General features: G+C 36.5%; 1 protein-coding gene across 7 annotated transcripts in view; it reads left to right on the top strand.

Moving 5' to 3' along the window:
- Nucleotides 1-22,724, top strand: part of ST7L (suppression of tumorigenicity 7 like) — a 147,639-nt gene that overhangs the window by 43,986 nt on the left and 80,929 nt on the right. For 6 of the 7 annotated variants that reach the window (XM_079761211.1, XM_079761214.1, XM_079761212.1 and 3 more), the window contains exons 12-14: nt 9,250-9,400; nt 10,882-10,974; nt 17,260-17,399. In XM_079761211.1, coding sequence (XP_079617337.1) covers nt 9,250-9,400; nt 10,882-10,974; nt 17,260-17,399 — 384 coding nt within the window. Of the gene's footprint in view, nt 1-9,249; nt 9,401-10,881; nt 10,975-17,259; nt 17,400-18,023; nt 18,371-22,724 lie in introns of those variants that run through there. The other variant, XM_079761213.1, reaches the window with a different exon arrangement.

The following is a 22,724-nucleotide window of genomic DNA, read 5'->3' as shown; positions in this document are numbered from 1 at the left end:
CAAAAATTTGAAATAATTCACACAGATGAATAAATAAATGAATTGTGGTATATCCATAAAATGGAACACTTCTTAGCATTGAAAAGGAACAAAATATAAATACGTACAACAATATAGATGAACCTCAAATAAAGGAAATCAGACACAACATATCGTATGATTCTATTTATATGTAATTCCTAGAACAGGTAAAACTGTAGAAACAAAAAGCAGATCAGTGGTTCCCTGGGACTGGCGGTGGGAGTGGGGATTGATTGCAAACAGGAACAAGGGAACTTTTTGTGGTGATGGTTACACAACTGTATAAATTACTAAAAATCATTGAACTATATATACACTGAGTGGCCAGATTATTATGATCTCTGAACGCATAATAATCTGGCCACCCAGTGTATATCCTATATAATAAAAGGCTAATCTGCAAATTGTCCCCTCAACCAGGAGTTCGACCAGCAGGCAGGCCCGCCAACTGCCCATGTCCCCTCTCCCTGGCCAGGCTGGCCGGACCCCACCCATGCACGAATTCATGCACCGGGCCTCTAATATATATATGTACACACACACACACACACACACACACACACACTGAGTGGCCACATTATTATGCGTTTAGAGATCATAATAATCTGGCCACTCAGTGTATATACTTACATGGTGATCTTGTTATATGTATATGTAAAGTATACCTCAATAAAACTGCTAAATATATATATACATATATGTAATAATTGTCTATATTTTAAAATATGTATTGTGTATGTAATTTAAAATCATTTTTATTTATAGGTAGAAATTTACCTATTTCCCCCCCAACTTTATGTCATAGCCAGTTGACAATTCAACTCTATTAAAATATCCAGCTAAGTATAACCTTACATTATTATTTGTGAATAGACTTTTTAAGCAGGGTGTTATCAAACAGGATAATATCGCACTTAAATAACACTAGTGTTATATGAACTGGGAGTGCTCTGGAATCTGTGGCTGTCTGTGTTTGTTAGGATTTTACAAGTGATGAAGTATGTAAAGGTTCTTTCCCCGCCCCACCCCCACCCCCTTAAGGTCTCTATTCCTAACTCCCAGCTACAGCCAAACAAACATAAAGGCTTTATGGGTTTTATCTTCAAACTTCAACTGTGGGTCATAATTTATTTAACTTAACAAACAGTGACATTTAAATATATATATTAAATCTTTTAATCTTACAAATTTATTATGCAAATTTGTCAAATGTTCTATGAATCTTACCAGTAAAATGACAAAGGATAAAGCTATTTTAGCAGGAAACATTTTTTGGCAACTTTCCACATAACTACAACAGAAAGGCTGTAGGTCTAGAGCTATGCAATTTGTTAAAGCTGGAAACTATTAGATGTGCAATAGAGAAAGATCACATAAATCTCTTCAGGCTATGAATTTGCTTTAGATATTTCATTAATATTGATTGCCTGTACAGATTTTTTTAATCTACTGAATGAATTTCAGTGTACAGTAACTATAATAGTAATAGTTAAAAATTAGAACAGTATGTTTTCATAGTTTTTGACTTGTGCTTCATTACCTAACTATGACTTTGGTTCAGCAAACATTTTCTTTTTTAAAATATATATTTTTTATTGACTTTTTACAGAGAGGAAGGGAGAGGGATAGAGAGTTAGAAACATCAATGAGAGAGAAACATCGATCAGCTGCCTTCTGCACACCCCCCACTGGGGATGTGCCCGCAACCAAGGTACATGCCCTTGACCGGAATCGAACCTGGGACCCTTCAGTCCGAAGGCCGATGCTCTATCCACTGAGCCAAACCGGTTTTGGCACATTTTCTTTTTTAGTCACCAAACAAGAAAAGGATTGTTCATCTTTCAGCTACTATAGAAATGGTCAGATTTTTTATTTTGCAATAGAAAATCTTTCATATCTTCTAATGATTCCACAGTATTCTATTTCAGTCATTCTAATGTCTCATAGTCTTTATTATCCCACCATCAAGGACTTTTATAGAAGGTGTTCTTTTAATTGAGATAATTCACATATGACAAAACTCACCTATTTATAAAGTACACATTTCAGTGGTTTTTAGTCTATTCACAAGGTTGTATGATTATCACCACTATCTAATTCTAGATCATTTTCACTACCTCAAAAAGAAACCCTGAACCTATTATCAGTCACTCCCCATTCCTCCCTCCCTCAATCATTGGCAACCACTAATCTACTTTCTGTCTCTATGGATTTGGAATCATACAATATGTGGCCTTCTGTGTCTGACTTCCACTTAGCATAATATAGAGTGCCATGTTTCAAGACTTCATTTCTTTTTATGTCTGAATAATATTCCATTGTATGAATATACCACATTTTATTTTTCCATTCATCAGTTGATGGACAATTGGGTTGGTTCCACTATTTGGCTATTATGAATAATGCTGCTATGAATATTCAGGTGCAAGTTTTTACACGAACACATGATTTCACTTGTATACACTGAGTGGCCAGATTATTATGATCTCTGAACGCATAATAATCTGTCCACTCAGTGTGTGTGTGTGTGTGTGTGTGTGTGTGTGTGTGTGTATAGATCTAGATATAGATATAGATATAGATATAGATATAGATATAGATATAGATATATTAGAGGCCCGGTGCATGAATTCATGCATGGGTGGGGTCCAGCCAGCCTGGCCAGGGAGAGGGGACATGGGCAGTTGGCCGGCCTGCCTGCTGGTCAAACTCCTGGTTGAGGGGACAATTTGCATATTAGCCTTTTATTATATAGGATATACACTGAGTGGCCAGATTATTATGCGTTCAGAGATAATAATAATCTGGCCACTCAGTGTATATACCTAGGAGCAGAATTGACAGATGATATGGTAATTATATGTTTAACTTTTTGAGAGATGGCCAAACTGTTTTCCAAAATGGCTGTGCTATTTTACCTTCCCACCAGCAATGTGTGAGGGAGGGCTCCAATTTCTGTACATTTGTGTCAACACTTGTTATTGTCTTTCTTTTTATTATAGTTATCCTAGGAGGTGTGAAGTGCTATCTCATTGTGGTTTTGGTTTGCATTTCTTTAATGACTAATGATGTTGAACATCTTTTAATGTGCTTATTGTCCATTTGTGTATCTTCTTTGGATAAATGTCTATTCAGGTCTTTTATACATTTTTAAAAATTTGTCTTTTATTATAGAAGGTATTCTTTAGCATTTTTATTATAGTAGGCCATTGAGGTTCTTGCTTAATATGGTCTAAAACCATTGTGAATCTCCATAGTTAAAAATACCGTCACATCATTTAATTTCACCCATGAAATGTAAACATGAGGATGGGTAATGAACATTGCTGAGATGTGGATGCTGGAGAGCCAGTGAGGGCTATTCATTAGGTAAGTTACTCACACGTGTACACAAGCCTCGTGATTCAAATTTGTGCCTTAGCAAATTGTTGGCTTTATAAGTCATGGATGTTTAGAGATAGCATAGATGATTGAAATTGAAAACATTAAATCCATGCATGTTAGTGAGCTACTCTTTCATGTAATTGTTCTTATATGACACTCTATTTGTCTGGTTGATCAGAAATTGAAACCTGTCGGATGACACTTATTCCATTCATCATAGACGATACTAGCTCTTTAGCAGCAGGCTTACATTTCATTGGCCAAACTACCTATATTATAGCAGCATGTTTAAAAGAGAAGAGGGAATCAGGCACCTTATTGACATTCTAAGTGGCATAGCAGTAGTAAAAGGAGAAATGGGGAAGTGGTGTTGAAGTCTAGGACCCAAACTTAGAAAACAGGGAGGCCATACTGTGGCCTAGGTGAAAGAGTTGAGAAGTGAAATGCTCACCCACTGAGATGCTGCTCTGTAGGACCATGTGGGAAGGAGTTTTCCTGTGGCCAATGTCCTCTCTAGCCTCCCTTCCATCTTCTTTCAGTAAAAGATCACTTTCCTTTGCTCCTGAGGCTGTTAGGTAGTATTCTGTTTTCAGTTTATTCATAGAGAATTTGTTTACTTTCTATGTGGGAACCGTCCCTAGTCTCCCCCCAATACACACCCATGTGGACTTTTTGCATTCGGCCTGCCTGTCCAATCTCATAGAATGTGCACTGAGAAAACTAATTGCAGAGATAAATTGGTTCTTGGTGTGCATGACTGATCAAGACCAAAGTACCTTAATTTCAGATGCCTTCAGAGAGATTTTTCTTTAACCTTCTGCTTTTAAGAGGAAGATTATAAAGCATTATCATTACTTCAGGTCAGAATTATATTGCTTTTGGTCAAAAGCTGTTGTAAGATTTACAAAGTAGTAGAAACAAAGTAATCTAAAGGTAAATTATAAAGATCAAAGCAATTCAAAATTAAAGTGAATTTGAGTATAAGCAAAGGCATGGTTTTAGAGTTATAAAAGAAACCATCAGACCATACATCGTTATGTCTTTTTTATAGCTTCCAAGGTAGCCTTGATTTTTTATATTTTTAGGGAAAAGCAAGAGGCATGAGTAGTTATTTGAGTATATTATATTGTCCATAGTTTAATACTAGTTAAAATTGTCCCAAGCAGTTTCTGATTTATTCGATATATAACCATAAGGTGATTTGGAGGTAATATGGAAGGTCCTGTAGCACATACTAGGTACCAGCCTTGGATTATGTCTCTAACTCTATTTTATTTATTGATAATTTCCAAATCTGTATCTTTTAACTCTGACTTCCTCATCTATAGACTTGCATTTCTGTCTAGTTATGAAAAATTTTAACTAGATACCTAATAGGTATTTCAGATACTTTAATGTGTCTGCAACTGAATTTTTAAAAATTTAAGTCTTTTCTTCTACTTGCCTATCCTTTCTTAGATAAATATTCTAATTTAATACTTCATTATCCTTTTCTCCTCATTAACCTTTTCTTCTGCCCTTTCCAAATTACCAACTTGTATTGTAACCTTGGATATGTCTTTCAGATTTAGCCATCTACTCCACCCCCATGGTCACCATCTTGCACCTTCACTGTCTATTCTTTAAAAAATTATTATTATTATTATTATTATTATTATTATTATTATTATAAAGTAATGAGCACATTTTACAAAAAATTCAGACCCCTCAAAAGTTTGTAAAGTAAAATGTCTCCTGTTTTTCCCTTCCAATTCTGCTTCTCTTATGTAACCACAGTTTCTGTTTGATTTATTTAATGCCAGACATTTTTTAAGCATTTCTAAATATATAGATACTAGAGGCCTGGTGCACAAAATTCATGCAAGGGGCTCGGCCCTTGCAGCCCTAGCTTCGTCCAGAAGGTCATCCGGAAGGATGTCTGGTCTAATTAGCATATTACACTTTTATTATTATAGATATTTACTGTCTTTTGCTTGCACCCTTAAAATAGATTCCTCACCCTGGCCAATGTGGCTCAATGGTAGAGCATTGGCCTGCACACCCAAGGGTTGCAGGTTTGATTCCCGGTCAAGAGCACAAACCTGGGTTGCAGATTTGTTCCCTGGGTACTCACAAAAATGTTTCTCTCTCTTCCTCCCTCCCTTCCACTCTCTCTAAAAATCATTGGAAAACATATCCTTGTGTGAGGATTTACAACAACAAAAAAACCAGATTCCTCACTTGTCTCCCTGCCATCAACCCCTCTCCACTCTGGTTATTGCCAAAGTTATCTACTTAAACAGCAAATCTTACTCTGCTAAAGAGCTCTGCTTGTTCCCCATCACCCTCTATAAGATAAGGACCAATCCCTTAAACATTGCGTATATAGAAGCCCTTCACAGTCTGGGCCCATTGTCTATCTCCAGCCGTACTCCTTGCCACATCTGCCTTGTTCCTTATCTCCAGCATCACTATTTCCTGGATTGGTCATGTCTTATCATACCTCCCTACCTTTGTACATATGCCGCATCTCTTCTCTATCATCAGGTTTCTCATTCTTCAAAACCCTGCTTATCTGTGGCCTCCTTTATAGAAGCATCTTTCTCACTTTTCCCAAGGAGAGATAAAGGCTCTCTCCTCTCTGTTCTTTTAGTACCATAATCAAACCTTTTCTTTTTGTCTGTATGTCTCCCCCTTAGCAGAAATTCCTGAGTAGCAGTTTGTGAAGAAGATAAAATAAGTCATAATCCTATAATTTCCTTCTTTAAATATATTTTCCTTAAACTGAAAATTTCCCTTATATTTTGAGGGTGAAATTTTATTTTAGTATCTTATTGGAAACTGAAAAGTAAGGTTTGCTTTGTTTTAAAGTCAAATTGGAAAGGACATTTGGTAGTAGGCAAGACATAATAAAAAATAAGGTAGCATAAAGAAGACTTTTTAATGACCAAGATTTTAAAATATAAACTCCTGAAGTATTTTCTAATAAGCATGCCATGTGTGTTTGATTACTATCCAAATTGTCACTTACATTATTGAACAGTGAAAATATACATTATAGTTGCTGTTCACAAAGTATTTTCTTGCTAAGTGGCTACAAAGACAGGGTTAGTTTAAAACTTCAGGATTCTAAAACTCAGTGAAAATAATTTGGTATATTTTGTCTCTATCTGTAAAATGAGGCAGAATTTTAATAGAAATGAGTTGGTTTAAGTATTAAGCAGTTTTCTTCTGAAAATGAGATACTCTCTTTTATGATGGAGATGTCACTGTGGTTGCTGCACTTTCTTTGCTTCCTACTGAAGAAGCTCCCCGTGCACTTACAAAGAGCATAAGCAGTCATGTCAGAGGTCAGCTATTTGAGTCCATTTTCCCACAGCTGCCTGGTGCGAGTGATCTTTTACTGTGTTTTAAAAAAATGGGCAAGGATTAGAGAGGATTAGGAAGAATAGTACCCTCTTGAATATAGGCCCAGGGCTCTAAGGGGAGAAAACCCAACCAGGCAGCAAATGGGCTTTGCTTGACCAGGACACAACCTCTGCTGCATTCCTTTAAGAAACTGAATGGGAAATGTTAAGTCCCCAAACTGGATTAGTAAATAATCTCATAGCTTGTGACATCTGCTAAAGTAAATTGATGAGCAAATTGCATTCTTACACTTTGAGGAGGGGGCCAGCTACATCAAGACTAAGAATAATTATTCTTTTTTTTAAATTTCAGCTATATTGAGGTATAGGAGTAAGAGTCATTAAAGATAAGCATTAAACTCAGCAAGTGTGGGAAAACACATTTCATAAGAAAATTATTTAGATATATTAATATTATGTATACATATATATTGATTAATAACCTAAGGCTTAAATTTTGAAACAACTGCACTTTTTTGTTTTTAAGATTCTTCCTGCTTGTAGCAGTTTTACAAAATGAGTTTCATAAATTCAACTATTTAATTTATGTTGTTTATCTCATTAGTTGTGGAACAGTCTGAGGAATTTAGATTTTGAAATGTGAGAATATATATTTTGACACACCTCTGGCATGTTTCTCTTTATTTTATAACAGAAGTTAATGTGGTTTGGACCTTATACACATAACAGAATCGAGTTATTTAAAACTAAAGAGGTCATTTCAAACCTCTTTTAGTAGGGGAAGTGTTTGCAGAAAGTATTTAGCTAACTAAAAGAGTTTGTTTTCAGTTGACCATTTATATAAAGATGATGTTCAAGTGATTAATTTTGTATCTTCATGTAATTAGTGTATGAAGTTGATTAGTGTAATAACTGTGTTTATACTGATTTTGTCATGGATTATAATATTAAGGCAAACATGTTCTTCAAGAATTTAAGGTAGACTTTAATTTCATCAATTAATAAGAACTCACAGGCTCTAGCTTCTTTAACAAGCATCCTCACTAATCCCTCCAATGCATCTTGTTCTCTTGGCTCAGTGCCTTTGCTCAAGTTGGTTCTGTACTTTGACTATGTCCTCCTGTTCTTCTCTCCACCCCAACCCCAATCTGCCCATCCACATTCTATCCAACTTTATATATCAGCTCCAATCCCAAATTCCATCAAGAGGTTTATTTTCAGCCCCTTAAGCAGAAGTAGTACCTCCTAAACGTAGAATTACCATATGACCCAGCAATTCCATTCCTAGGTATATACCCAAGAGAGAGAAAAACAGATGTTCACATAAAAATTGGTATGGGGATGTTTTTGGCACCATTATTCAAATAGCCTAAAGGTGAAAGTTACCAAATGTCCATCAAATGATGAATGGATAAACTAATGTATTATATCCATACAATGGAATATTATTCAGTCACAAAAAGGAATGAGGGACTGATACATGCTGCAACATGTATACACCTTGAAAATACTCTGCTAAGTGAAAGAAACCAGTTACAAAAGACCATATATTATATGATTCTGTTTGTATAGATTTGCCAGAAAAGGCAAATCTATAGAGACAGAAAGGAGATTCATGGTTGCTCAGGGCTTAGCGGGAATGGTGGAGTTGAGGGTGGTAACTAAAGAGTACAAGGGTTTCCTTTTGAAGTGACAGTTGCACATATATGTGAATATTCTAAATACCATTGAATTGTGTATTTTAAATGGATGAATTGTAAAGTATATCTCAATAAATTGTAAATTACATCTCAATAAAGCAGTAAGAAACTAAATTAAAAAAATTAATACCTCCTATCCATATTCCTGTAAACATTGTTTATACCTCTAATAAAACATTTAGCACAGTCTGGTCATAATTATTAACTTAAGAAATCTGTCTTTCTCATTGCATTAGGAAGTTCCAAAAAATAGAGTTGTTTTTTTTTTTTTTTGGTATTCCCTAACAAGCAAATGCTTTGCTCTCAGTAAATATTAATTCAATTGAACTTCTTCATAATTAAGTTCCTTTACTGTAAAATGAGAATGAGAAAAAAATAATTAAATGTTGCCACAAAGTGTTGTGCCAAAACTGTAGTTTCTATTTTTTACACTTAATTAGTATTTGAAAAAAAATAAATATTTGCTCTCATATTATTTCTTCACTTGAAGTTTCCATTTTGTATTTAGCAAGGTCACATATAAGCCATTTATCACCTTACTTTTACCTATAGGAATAATGTTGTCATTGGAATTTGCTTACAAAGCATTTTATACACATTCATCAGTAGGACCTTAATGTTTGTATACATTTATCAGTAGGACCTTAATGTCATTTCAACTAGCTTAATAAGTGATTGTTTTTTAAGTAAAACTGACTTTATAAAATTAGAATCTACATTTTTGTGGATGTTTGAACTTAACATAATTTTTCTTTTTTTGTGTGGTGTGTCTATGTGTGTGTGTGTTATTTTTCTAGTATTTACTAGAGATGAAAAGTCTAATTTTACCTCCAGAACACATTCAGAAACGGGGGGATAGTGAAGCAGTTGCCTATGCTTTCTTTCATCTTCAGCACTGGAAGCGAATAGAAGGTGCTCTTAATCTGTTACAGTGTACATGGGAAGGCAGTAAGTATTCTTTTCCAAATGTAACCCTGATCTCTCTGACTATTCACTGCATTCACAGGCAGCTTTTTTAAGTGAGATTGTCTGAGTTTCCATAAGGATTTGTCCATCAGATTGGTTTCAGTGTGAACTCAGTGGTGTTAATTTGGTTTATTGGTAGAAGAGATGTTTTATGTACTTGGTGCCACATTTAGGAAAAGCAGAATGAGAACCTGTTATGCTATTTTGCCATATGTTCATTTAAATTGTACATTTGTAAGGAAAGAAAATAACTCATCATTCTTGTTTTATGAGCTTTTTAATGTAGTTGAGCTATTCTAATATTTTTAAAAATTGGACAGCGGTTTTGCTTTATTTTCAGATGTGTACAACATGAAACTATTTTCATCACAACTAATATCAACTCTATTTTTAAAATTTTTTAATTGTGGTAAAATACATCTATACTAATCTATACTAATAAAAGAGTAATATGCTAATTAGACCAGGAGACCTTCTGGAGACTTTCCAGACATCGTTCCAGACAAAGCCAGGGGCTTGGCTGGCCTGCAAACAGTCCCCAAACGGCCCTTGGCCCCTCGCCCAGGCTGGCCATGCCCCCCAGCAGGGACCCTCGCCCCAATGGCTGTGTGGCCAGCCTGCAAACAGCCATCAGTCCCTTGCCCAGGCTGGCCACGCCCCCCATCGGGACCCCCACCCCGATGGGGGGCATGGCCAGCCTGCAAACTGCCCCAGGCCCCTCGCCCAGGCCAGCCCCGCCCCCCAAGGGGACTCCCTTTAGGGCAGACCAGCTGGCCCCCACCTGTGCACCAGGCCTCTATACTAATAATAGGGTAATATGCTAATTAGACCAGGAGACCTTCCGGGAGACCTTCCAGACATCCTTCCGGACAAAGCCATAGTGGCAGGGCCGAGGCAGAGGCGGTTAGGGGCGATCAGGCCAGGAGGGGAGGGCAGTTGGGGGTGATCAGGCCGGCAGGGGGGGCAGTTTGGGGTGAGCAGGCTGGTGGGGGGGCAGTTTGGGGCAATCAGGCCAGCAATGGGGAGCAATTGGGGGCGAGAAGGCTGGCGGCGGGTGCAGTTGGGGGCGGGCAGGCCGGCAGGCAGAGTGGTTAGGGGTGATCAGTCAGGCAGGCAGATGAGCGGTTAGGAGCCAGTGGTCCCGGATTGTGAGAGGGATGTCTGACTGCCGGTTTAGGCCTGATCTCTATGAATCTGTCTCTATTTTGCTTGTTAGTTAAGTTTATTCATTAGCTCCCTTTAGTTTTATTCTAACTTGACCATTCACTATTCTCTAAATAAAACTTATTGTTCCTTTTATTCATTATTTTGCTTATCTTGTTTCTTTCATCAAAAATGTGTCTCTAAAAAAGAAAAGAAAATATGTGAAAAATCTATAAAATGTCTTAAAAATAGCTTTGATAGGTAATATAAAATGAAAATGAGTCTGAATTGAATGTCAACATGTTTTTTTCTCTCCTCAGCTTTTAGAATGATTCCATACCCATTAGAAAAAGGCCATCTATTTCACCCTTATCCCAGCTGCACAGAAACTGCTGATAAGGAGCTATTACCTAGTAAGTAAATATTCTAGTTTTCCTAAACGTAAAAGCAGTTGTGAGCCCTGGCTGGTGTGGCTCAGTTGGTTGAGCATCATCCTATGCACTGAAGGTCACTGGTTCGATTCCTGGTCATGGCACATACCCAAGTTGTGGGTTCAGTCTCCAGTAGGGGTGCATACGGGAGGCAACCAAGATTGATGTTTTTCTCTCACATCAATGTTTCTCTCCCTCTCCTTTCCTCTCTCTCTAAAATAAATAAATAAATCAACAAAAACATATATTTTTTTAAGATTTTAAAAAAAGTAGTTGTGAGATTGTTTTTCATAGTATTCCCCCATTTTTAAAGTACCTTTGGTTGAACTTCAGGATACTGTTTAAATACTATTTTAGCCATTTCTTGGATGTGCTTGCATAATACAATTCATTCTCAAATATTTTTGGAATAAAACCCTGTGCTAGATGCAGTGAAGGACACAAAGATTAAATATATTAAAAAGGGAAGGCATGTTATAAACATTTAAGAAAGAAATAATATCAATATTTCACAAACTCTTTTTCGGAAAATAAAGGAAGAAAGAACACTTCCCAACTCATTTTGTGACACCAAATCCAGACAAAGACATTATAAGAAAAGAAAACTATGGCCCTAACTGGTTTGGCTCAGTGGATAGAGCGTCGGCCTGCGGACTGAAGGGTCCCAGGTTCGATTCCAGTCAAGGGCACGTACCTTGGTTGGGGGCACATACCCAGTGGGGAGTGTGCAGAAGTCAGCTGATGGATGTTTCTCTCTCATCAATGTTTCTAACTCTCTGTCCCTCTCCCTTCCTCTCTGTAAAAAATCAATAAATATATTTAAAAAAAAAGAAAACTATCAAACCGTATTCTTCATGAATATCGACATAAACATCTTCAACCAAAATTAGCAAATTTAATATAAAATTCTGAAAAAAGTAGGTGTAAAAGGGAACTTTCTTAATCTGATAAAGAGCATCTACAAAAACCGACAGCTAACACCATACTTGATAGTGGAAGACTGAATGCTTTCTGTAAGATCAGGAACAAGGCAAGGATGTCTGCTCTCACCATTCTACTCACCATTGTCCTGGAGGGTCTGGTCAGTGCAAAATCCCTAAATAAGGATTATATTAAACCAATTTGGAGATCTGCAACTTTCCTCCCTAGACTTCAGTTCAAGCAAGAAAAAGAAATAAAAGGCATTCATGTTGGAAAGGAAGAAGTGAAACTGTCTTTATTCACAGATGACATGACTTTCCATGTAGGAAATTCTAAGCACTCCATAGAAATACTATTAGAACTAATAAACAAGTTCAGCAAGTTTGCATACAAAATTCAATTACATATGTTTATACTAGCAATGAACAGTCCAAAACTGAAATGTCTAATTAATTCTAATCACGGTAGCATAAAAAAGAATAAACAACTTAGGAATAAATTTAACAAAAGATGTGAAAGATTTGTACACCAAAAATTACAAAATATTGCTGAGAGAAATTAAAGAATATCTGAATAAATGGAGAGACATTCCATGTTTATGGAATGGAAGACCCAACATTATTTATATGTCAATTCTCTCCAAATTGATCTGTAGATTTAATATACTCCTTATCAAAATCCCAGCAGGGATTTTGCAAAAATTGACAAGCTGATTACAACATTTGTAGGGAAAACTAAAGGACCCAAAACAGGCAAAGCAGTCTTTACAAAGAAAAATGAAGTTGGACAGACTACACTTCCCAATTTTAAAAACAGTCAGCCGAAAAGTTAGGAGAAGAACCTGAACTGTGTAGGATTATAATGCTGAGAGCGTTTCTGTCTCATTCTTGCTCTCAGGAAGCTGAACTCTCAAAAGAATAGTCTATATTTTTTTGTCTCAGTCCCTATCATCCACTCACTGTTTTTCTCTGTGAACTGATAAATTTCTTTTAAACTTTTCTTTTTATGATTTAACCAATAAACCTGAAGGTTAGTAAACACTAGTACCATGTTTCCTTATATGATTTAAACCTGTGCCACAGTTTTTACAATTCTGGAGCCATTAGAATTGAAGTCTAGGGAGGAAAGTTGCAGTTTCACAAGCATCAAACATAATGAGCTGAAAAGTTCAAACAACAAAACACAATTTAGGGGAGATTGTAGAAATTGAGTGTGCTGATATTTTCTTCCAGGGTCTTTTATTTTCTTCCATGCTCTGAGATAAGTTATCTCTTCTTTCTTTGAACTATCAAAGTACTAATATTTTGTGTACTTCTTAATCTCCCCCTTCTAGATTTTAAGCTTGAAAGCCAGGATAATCTTTATTGTCCCTCTATGTATCTGTAACATTCACCATAAAATTGATTTTCAAGAAATATTACTTGAATTAATCATGTTTATTAATTTATTCTTATAAAATGCCAGGATCATTATAAGTACTCAATAGAAATGTTAACTATTACTACCTTTTCTTCCTTAGCCTGTTCTGAACTCCTAAGATGCTCACAGGTTAATAGAAAGACTGATAAACAATGAGTTGAGTGCTGTGTGTATGGAATAGATTATCAGGAAGCTGGAATGGGGAATGCCTAGATCTCCAAGGTCAGGGATGATTCCTAAATCTGACTTTGGTGACTTGAATGGTAAATCCATCATATGGCAGGAGGAGCAGGTTTGGGACTAGGTGGGGGGGAAGTAAATGAGTTCAGGCTTTGAGTATGTTGCACGTATTACATCTCACCCATATAGACACGTATACATGTTCATATAAAATGAAATATTTTATTATACAGTCATAATTTTCTAGGCATGAATGAGATCACTAAGGGAAGCTATAGAGTGAGAAGTAAACTAAGGGTGGAACCATGAGGGCACAAAAATGTCTCAGGAATGAGTGACTGATAAGGAGTCTGGAAGGCTCAGTGAAGGAGTGGTCAGAGAGACAGGACAAGAGCCAGAAGCAGATATCCTAGAAACTAAGAGGAGGAAAATATTTCCAAGTGAGGAGGAGTATCTGAGAGATTAAGTAAGGTACGTAATTACTGAGAAGAATCCATTGACTTTAGCAATTAGCAGGTCGTGGGTGAGAAATTTTCTTTCCTAGGATGATGGTGGTAGTAATTATTATTGTTTTTCCATTTTAACAGGAACAAAGATATTTAAGGCAAAGGAACATATTTTTAATTATGGAGCATCAATATTTAAGAGTGTATTATATTAAGCTAATACATTTAGCCTAAAATAATGTCCCCCAAATCATTACAAAGGTTGCCTGATATAAGGCCAACTTTACAGAGTAATTATATGACTAAAACCAGGGTTATTATCATGTATTGTCAGAGCCATAGGCTATAAGAACAGACAGTTCGCTTCTTGGCAGGACTTTATTATTTCTAGGGTGCGACTCATATGCAAATTCCAGGGATATATTATATTGCATGTTCTTAGAGTATTTTTTTTTTGTCTCTGACTGTGGTAGAATGAACACATTTTTAATAATGTGGAGTTCTAATACTCAGGAGTACTTAATATTTTTTGTTTTCAATTCTCCTTCAACCTTGATATGACTTACAGCATTCTGGAATTTGCTTATGAGCCTCATAAGTTCAGACTTGAACTATTCCCTTAGTTCACATAGCTCTTTGGTTGTCTTTTATGCCTCCTGATAAATTTTTCTCTACAAGCCAGTGATGAAATTTGAACTTACTTCCAAGGGAGTGTTTCTGTACTAGTCATCCATTATATTGATGTATTAGCTAAACATTGACTGAAATGAATCTACAGAAAGCAATAAATAATTAGGTCTCTTCTACAGTATAAAAATCTCATATTTTAGGAAATTATCTTACTAAAGCTATACAGTTTCCTACCTTATAAAGTGGGAATAATACTGTCTATTTCTTAGTAATTTATATTACTTTTACATTAAAAGATATAAAAGTAATATAAATGAAAAGGTACTTTGTAAACCATAAAATGCTGTACAGTTTAATTAATATTATTAATTTTGCTGTATCTCAAATGATAGCAATTATAGTAACCATTGGTATACATGACTATTTTTTCCCATCTTTGAGAATACCATGGTTTGGTTTTTGTGGTTTGCTTGAAGAGGTTGGCCTCTCATGGCTGAGGGATGGGGCAAAAGGGAATGCTGTTTTTTGGGTGCTGAAAGCACAGTGTTGTCCACAGCTTCTAATGTTTCTAACTTTTAAAAAAAAGTCAGATTTGTTGTGCTTTCAATTTAAACATGACTCAAGGCCCTGGACATTTTTTGGATTTTTAATGAGTTTGGTTTTGGGTCTATACTTTCTGAATGTAGTATAGGACCTAAAAATATCATGTCTACTGAAGGAAACTTAGGTGTAATATGTTCTGTGAATCATTATGTTTAAAGAAGTGAAATTTATAGCTGACCTTGATTCAGCACTGAATTAGTCATCCCTTACTTATGCAGGATATTACATTAGGAATTCCTCGGGTTTGTGTCCAGCTCTGAGCAGTCAACTTCCTGGACTAATGAAGTCCCAGAATAGCTTTCAGTTCAACAGACATTTATTGAGCACCAACTGTGTACCAAGCATTGTCATAGGCTCATCTTAGCATTGTTATACAAGTATTTTCAAATTTCAAATAAAATATAAGTACTTGAATACCATTGGTAATGAAATACAGGCAGTCCTTGGGTTACATCGGCCTCGACGTATGTCGTTTCGTAGTTACATCGCCATCTCCCATTTATTTATAAAAAAAAAAAGTTCCTACTCTGTGGTAAAAAAGAAGGAGTTCTTACCATCTGCAACAGCATGGATGGAACTGGAGAGCATTATGCTAAGTGAAATAGGCCAGTCAGAGAAAGATAAATATCACATGATCTCACTCATTTATGGAATATAATGAACAACATAAACTGATGAACAAAAATAGATCCAGAGACAGAGAAACATCGATCAGACCATCAAACCTCAGAGGGAAGGTAGGGGACGGTGGGGGTAAGGGGGAGGATCAACCAAAGGACCTGTATGCATGCATATAAGCCTAACCAATGGACACAGACAACAGGGGGATGGGGGCATGAGTGAGGGGGGATGGGGGGGTATTGGAATAAGGACACATATGTAACATCTTAATCAATAAAGAAATTTTAAAAAAAGTTCCATCATTTCGATGTATGTACATATGTGCTTTATGTTTTTTATTATTTATTTACCACAAGTAAAGGTCAGGAATTGTTACCTTTCTTTTAAACTTTTTTTACTGTTTTACTTCATTACTGCTGTGTATGTGCTCCATGTGAGTGATGTAGGTGCTTATGTAGGTGGGTTCCAACTTACGGTGAAAATCGCGTTACGTCGCACCGTAGGAATGGATTTCCAGTGTAACCCGAGAACCTACTGTACCCAATTATTAGAAAAATAATATCTGAGTAAATGTTTGAATGTAGTAAAATAAGACACAGGATTTCACTTATGTCTAGAATCCTTGGGCTTTGGTATTCTAGTTCAATTTTTATACTGCTCAATGAGATGCCACATCTCTCTATATAAAAGCCTAATATGCTAAGTGTCCGACCCAGCAGTTGACCGACCGGTCGCTATGATGTGCACTGACCACCAGCGGGCAGATGCTCCGACCAGTAGGTTAGCTTGCTGCTGGGGTCCAGCCGATGGGGACTGGGCAAGACGGAGCCAGACACGCCCTGGAGCCCTCCCCGGCCACCGGCCAGATGGGCCTGATCACCAGCCAGGCGGAGGGACCCCACCCTTGCATGAATTCGTGCACTGGGCCTCTAGTATAGAATAACTGGGTAAAATAAATAATTCATGGTTTTGGAAAATCTCCAACCATATGTCTATCTCTCGATCTCTATACTCCCCTCTGAGTTCCCAAAGAGCAAGAATTACAATAACTCACATTTATTAAGGGCTTAGAATGTTCATCATAACAACTCCTTAGCAACTAATAGAGGGTTTAGCAACTTATTCAAGATCACACAGCTAATAAGTGACAAAGCTCTTTTTCAAAACCACCTCAGCATGACTTTACAATTAGTGCTCTTTCCCACGATGCCATCCTATTCCCAGTGGCCAGCACAGTTCTCTGGCTATGTGGATACCCTGTGGATACTGGAATAAATAATGGATAACTTTTTTCTACCTTGCTTAGCCAGAGACTTCTTGTTCTTTTTTTTTTTTTTTTAATTAATTTTCTTCTTAGTTTTAGAAAATAGATTTTGTTTGAAGATATTAAAACTGGCTTACACTGTATTCTTAAATAAAACCTACTTTTACCTTTTCTCCCTTGCAGCCTTTCATCAAGTATCTGTTTACCCAAAGAAGGAGCTTCCTTTTTTCATCTATTTCACAGCAGGACTGTGTTCTTCTACAGCAATGATAGCTCTTCTCACACACCAGTTTCCTGAAATCATGGGTGTTTTTGCTAAAGCTGTAAGTATGATCTCAAGGACTTGTGTAGAGCACTTGTAAAACACACAAGAAACCATCTCTAATGTGTTTGTGCTAAACCAGTTGTGTGGTGGATGATACTTGTTATAGTAAATTACAGGAATTGATTTGTAAACTTGATGCCATAAATATGTCAAACATACGTTTTCGGTGATTTGAGCTATATTTTTATTGCTTAAAAGTTTGAAGAAAACAATGGCATAACATTATAAAGTTGGTCTTTGTGGATCACGTTTGGTGGTAAACATAGCACTTATTACTAGCTAAAGAATAATCCAATTATTTTAAATGCATTTTCTTGGCATTTAAAAATAATCCCTATTTTATAAACAAGCCATTTGATTTTTCTATTTAAATGAAATTATTAGTCCTAAGTATTTGCTGAACACTTAATTCAAGAGTGCGACTAAGATGGAGAATAAGTAAGTAATATGGGACAGTTAGGACATTCGCACTGGGTACAGATGTGCCTCTTCACTCAGAGCTTCTCCCTGTTAGAGTATCTGCATATTGACCTTCCCCGCCCTGGAGTGTAGAACCATGTGTAGACTTTTATTTTCATTTTTACCCTTTGGTTTTGAACTACTTCCCCATTTCCTTATCCAGGTCCAGAAAGTACTTGAGGACTGATTCTACAGAGGGTCTCCCATGTTATTTACTCTTCTACATAAACTTAAAATTACTATCACTGGCTCAAAGTAAAATTACCAAAGAGAATTCTTGTTAAGTTTCTAAGCCTTTTTAAAAAAATGTGTCTTTCTTGTACATCTTTGCATTTTTACCAGGTAATAAGAGTTCAGACCTAAAAAGAAATGACTGTTCCTTTATTCCCAAATAGAAGAGCACTGAGAACCATAGAAACACTAGCTCTTACTTGGTAATGTGATTTCAATATTTTTATCTAAATACCTCCATTCCAACTTCCTGTTTCCTCACAATTTCTTTTCCTGCCTTAAGAATAGTTTGTTCTGTGCCTTAAAGATTAGTTGGTTTTCTTCTGGCACCAGTAGTAAGAGCACTGGTTTCCCTTTTTCCCTGAAGGTCAACTGTATAATGTGTTAAGTTGCCACTGGCTGTAGGCCTAGGAGTCTGAGACCACACTTGATTTTGGGTCAAGCTTCAAGAAGAATGACTTTCTCTGTTGTTCAGGGATTATAGATATTTGGGTTGGAAGCTGACTATCCTCTTTTCTTTTAGTGTAAAAAGGAAGCTTAGTGATTATACCATAACTCTGTTGTTTGCAGTGGTGCTGATTGAGTGAGTGCATCTCAAACTGAAATGACCTTACTGTGTAATCCGGCATGGAAAAAATGGCCTAGAAAGGGAATCCCATCCATTTAGCAACTGGAAAAAAATGCAGCTCTGCATTTGAGATCATAGGCAAGCAATGGGAGAGCTACTTCAATACTGGGTTTGTCTCGGGGCAGTGGGAAGGAGGTGAACTAGAGTGAGGAGGGAGATGTAGAGTCTGTAGTAGAGATGTGGCAGATGTTAGTGGTGTACTTCCATGAGGCACTGGCTAAAATTAATGTGGAGTGTACTCGCCATCAGCTCTTCCATTGGTATTGGTAGGTAGTGTCTGCCTTACTGAGATCACGGATGCACCAGAAGCGCCTTGAAGATTGCATAGCACAAGCTCCTGGCACTCTTCTAGCAGAGTCTGAGAATGAATTATTAGGATTTTAAAGTGGAAGCTCCTTTTTTAGGCCAAAAGATATTAATTTACTGTGATTCTGGTTGATGAACAATGAACAGGCATTTATTTTCTATCTTCTGATATTTATATAGTTGGTGATATATAGTGTTAAAAATGTGCCCGACAGCAAACTTTTACAACCAATCCCTGTGGTTTTCATATATATGTTTTAAGTTCCTAAAAGCTAAGTATTTACTGAAATTACCTGCAAACCAATATTCAGTATGCAGCAGTTCCAAGGGCAGGTTCCATTTAAGAATAAATGGAAAATGATTGTGGTATGGAACGTCTCCAGCATATAGACATAACCTATAAGTGACTCTTATAGCCAGCCAGCCAGCAAGGGAATAAGAGGCTCACATCCTACATCTTCACCACTTAATAAAGTTTGTTCTCTGCACTGGGAGCATCACCATTGGTGACCCAGGAACTTGTTAGAATTGCAGAATCTCAGGCACCACTCCAGACTGCCTGAATCAGCATTGTAACAAGATCCCCAGGCCATCCTATATGCATATTAAAACGAGAAGCCCTGCTCGACTTTACCCCCAAAAGAAGATTTTAGAACACCTGGTTAGTACCACCTTTTCATGGTAGAAGGGGCAGCATTGCTGAGTGGTAATGAACAGAGGCTCTGGAACCAGGCTGCTTTTCTTTGATTCTGACCCTGACACTTATTGGCTATGCAACGTCGAGTACTTTACTTAATCTTTTTCCCCCATCACTGTCAAGTGAGAGTGGTACTACCTCACAAGGTCTTTTGTGTCTGTGAGGGTTAAATGTGTTTAAAACATGCCAAGTGTTTAGAACCATGTCTGCCCATAGTAAAAACTAGGTGAGTGTTAGCTGTTGTCGCCACTGTCATTGTCATCATCATTACCAAAGCACAGCTATAGCAGGAGACCCTACCCCTTTCACATTTGGGGGAGCTATGTACTAAGTGTAAACTCAAAATGCATTTCCCACAGTGTAAATGGTGGTGTAAACATGTAAACAATATTGTTAGTACTATACTTCTGTATATGTGGACCACAGAAAGTGGAGAAAGGTTTCAATCTAGCCATGGCAAACGTCTCATAGAACAGAACCTATTGGTAAGTCTTCAAAATGCCTTTGTTAGGATTTTCAATTAAGTCAGATATAGTAGAAAGGAATGAAGAATTTTCTTTGAAACATACTGCTTTTCTAGTAAGGCAAAGCAATTTAAGTAAGGCAAAGCAATTTAAGTAAATTTCCTTAGTTGTCACCATTGTCTCTTCCTCTTCTAATATCTTTTTGTATTAGCGCACATGCTAGAGTAAATTCAGTTTGAATTTGTTAAAATGTATTTGTTAACAAAAATTGCTTTTTCTCAAAGCAAGACACTAGGGAACAATGATTTTTAATGATCTATACTGCACATCAGATTTTGATAAATGGAAGGGAACCAATGGCATGGTTTGTGATTTTAGTTCCCTTTCTCTTTTTGTATGGTAGAATAAAGTAATGTGGGATAAGACCTCATTTTCAGTGAGTTAGGACTTTTTTTTCTGATTTTTTTTTCCTGGCTGAGATAAAACTTAATTTGACATTAGACATAGAGCAATGAAAAAAATTGCATAAATCCCTGGAGATGTGGAATGTGCTGATATTAGAGCTGATATTCTCCAAGGCTAGAATTCCTGAAAAAGAAAAAATTGCTTTTAAGTGGTAGGTCATTTTCTCACCTGCTTTGAAGCCTGCTGGGTTAAATATGAGAGTTCAAAGTAAGGGTAGCCAGCAAACAAGTGGACTGGAATCTGATTCTGCTTATCTGAAAGGAGCTTCTTTGTGCAAGAGCAGCACTGTCCTCTCCCCTCGAGAACCAGTCTTCACCTACTCTGGCCCTTTCATTTCTCTGTTGCATGCAAAGCTTTCTTCTCAGCAAGCCTTGGGAGGGCGTTATCACAGCAGTGAAAAGATAGTGTTGGTCTTTGGGGATTTCAATAATAGTGATGAATTCAGGCTTGTGGCATGTGACTTTGGTGCTCTGAATTCAGAAGTGTGTTTGAATATAAAAATCCCTGGTTTAGTTTTAACTAAATAGGGCAGCCTTTTCAATGTTGGGGCGGGGTGGGGGGGGGGAGGTGTTATGAGTAAAGACAGGAATCAAGAAAGTTCCCAAATAAATTGTTTCTGCTAAGGGAAAACGTTGTTGAAATTTGTTTCACTGAACACTGTGCTAGGGTGGGAATGGACCCTGTCTCCACATATTTCTACTAATCTTTATGTGGGAAAATGTGGTTGGACCTGCCAGTGATGAATTTCTGAGCAACTCATAATTGGCTGGCTCCACTGTAACTAGGGCCTAACAATCTACTTGATTAATTCTTTAAGGAGTACATTAGCCAAGTTGCATGATTTCCAAAGATATAGAAGGTCAGATGTTACACTAACGAAAGACCTCTCTACAGAATGTCTCACTGGGATTTCTTCAGCCTCTGCCCCAAAATAATTAACATTTTTCTCCCAAAATTACATTTTAAAAAATAATAAGCAGTTGTAAATGCCAAAATATCTTTTACTACATAGTGATCAAAATGTTTGAGGTTTGTTCACTATTCTCATCATTTTTCCAGGGCAAAGATTGTCCTCATAACTAGGGAACTTGATAGAAAATTATAACTATATGTTGATATATACTTGTAGAAAAAAATAAATACTATTTTTAAAGGTTCTTAATTTTCAATTGTCATAAGAAGTGACATGAAATATAAAAAACATTTTTATATTCTCCATCTGCCTTCATTTATTAATATTAAAACATGATAGTTGTATTTTTCTTTATTAAATACATAGGGCCACATGCAGAAATTAAACTGACAAGAAGTGAAGATAAGTTTCTTCACTTTATTTGAAAATTGATTATTTTTCAAAGCTATGAAACTTCTTTAGTTCATAAGAACTGATATAGTTTTTTAAATATCTTGAATTGTTACCAAGCCTATAGTCCTGTAAAATATTGTTCTATAGCCATGCTGTTTCCACAGCAATATATCTGAGGGATTTCCCAAAGACCATCCTGATAACAAAATGAATCTATTGTGTGACAGGTCAGAATCTTAATATTTGTTCTATTGTTAGTGCCACTGAAGTCTTTATTTGGGCAGTCTGGTATATTCCACTTTTGATTTTATTTATTAACTGACATCTGTAGCAAGAGAAAAAATGTTCTCTATTTTCTCTAAGGGTATTATTTCTCATGCTTCCTTCTCATTGTTTTCACTCCAGAGTGAGAAATTTGTGAAATCACTCATGTTCTTCTTTATCCAAATTTTCTAAATATGAACTCTTATTTCAAAGGAAAAAAAAAAAGAATAAAAGGTAGGACAATGAACTTTTCAATGCAAGTCTATATCCCTTCCTCGGAGTTTAATTCAGGTTTGAAGTTTGTGGAAAGCACCCTCTTACCTTGTTAACATGTGCCTGTTAAGTATGATGTTCACAAAAGCTCTCCCTGAATTTATTTGACAGTATATTTAATTATCTTTTCCCCTGGAAGTAAAAGTCTCAGTGCCAAAGTGTAGGACATCCTGTAGTAACTGCTACTAATACATTTATTGCTTAATCATTAGCATGTGGGCAAATGGGCT

Source organism: Cnephaeus nilssonii (assembly GCF_951640355.1).
Source record: "Cnephaeus nilssonii genome assembly, chromosome: 21".
Taxonomy (NCBI): Eukaryota; Metazoa; Chordata; class Mammalia; order Chiroptera; family Vespertilionidae; genus Cnephaeus; species Cnephaeus nilssonii.
The sequence above is the reverse complement of the archived record's forward strand: the minus strand, read 5'-3'. Positions and strand labels throughout refer to the sequence as shown.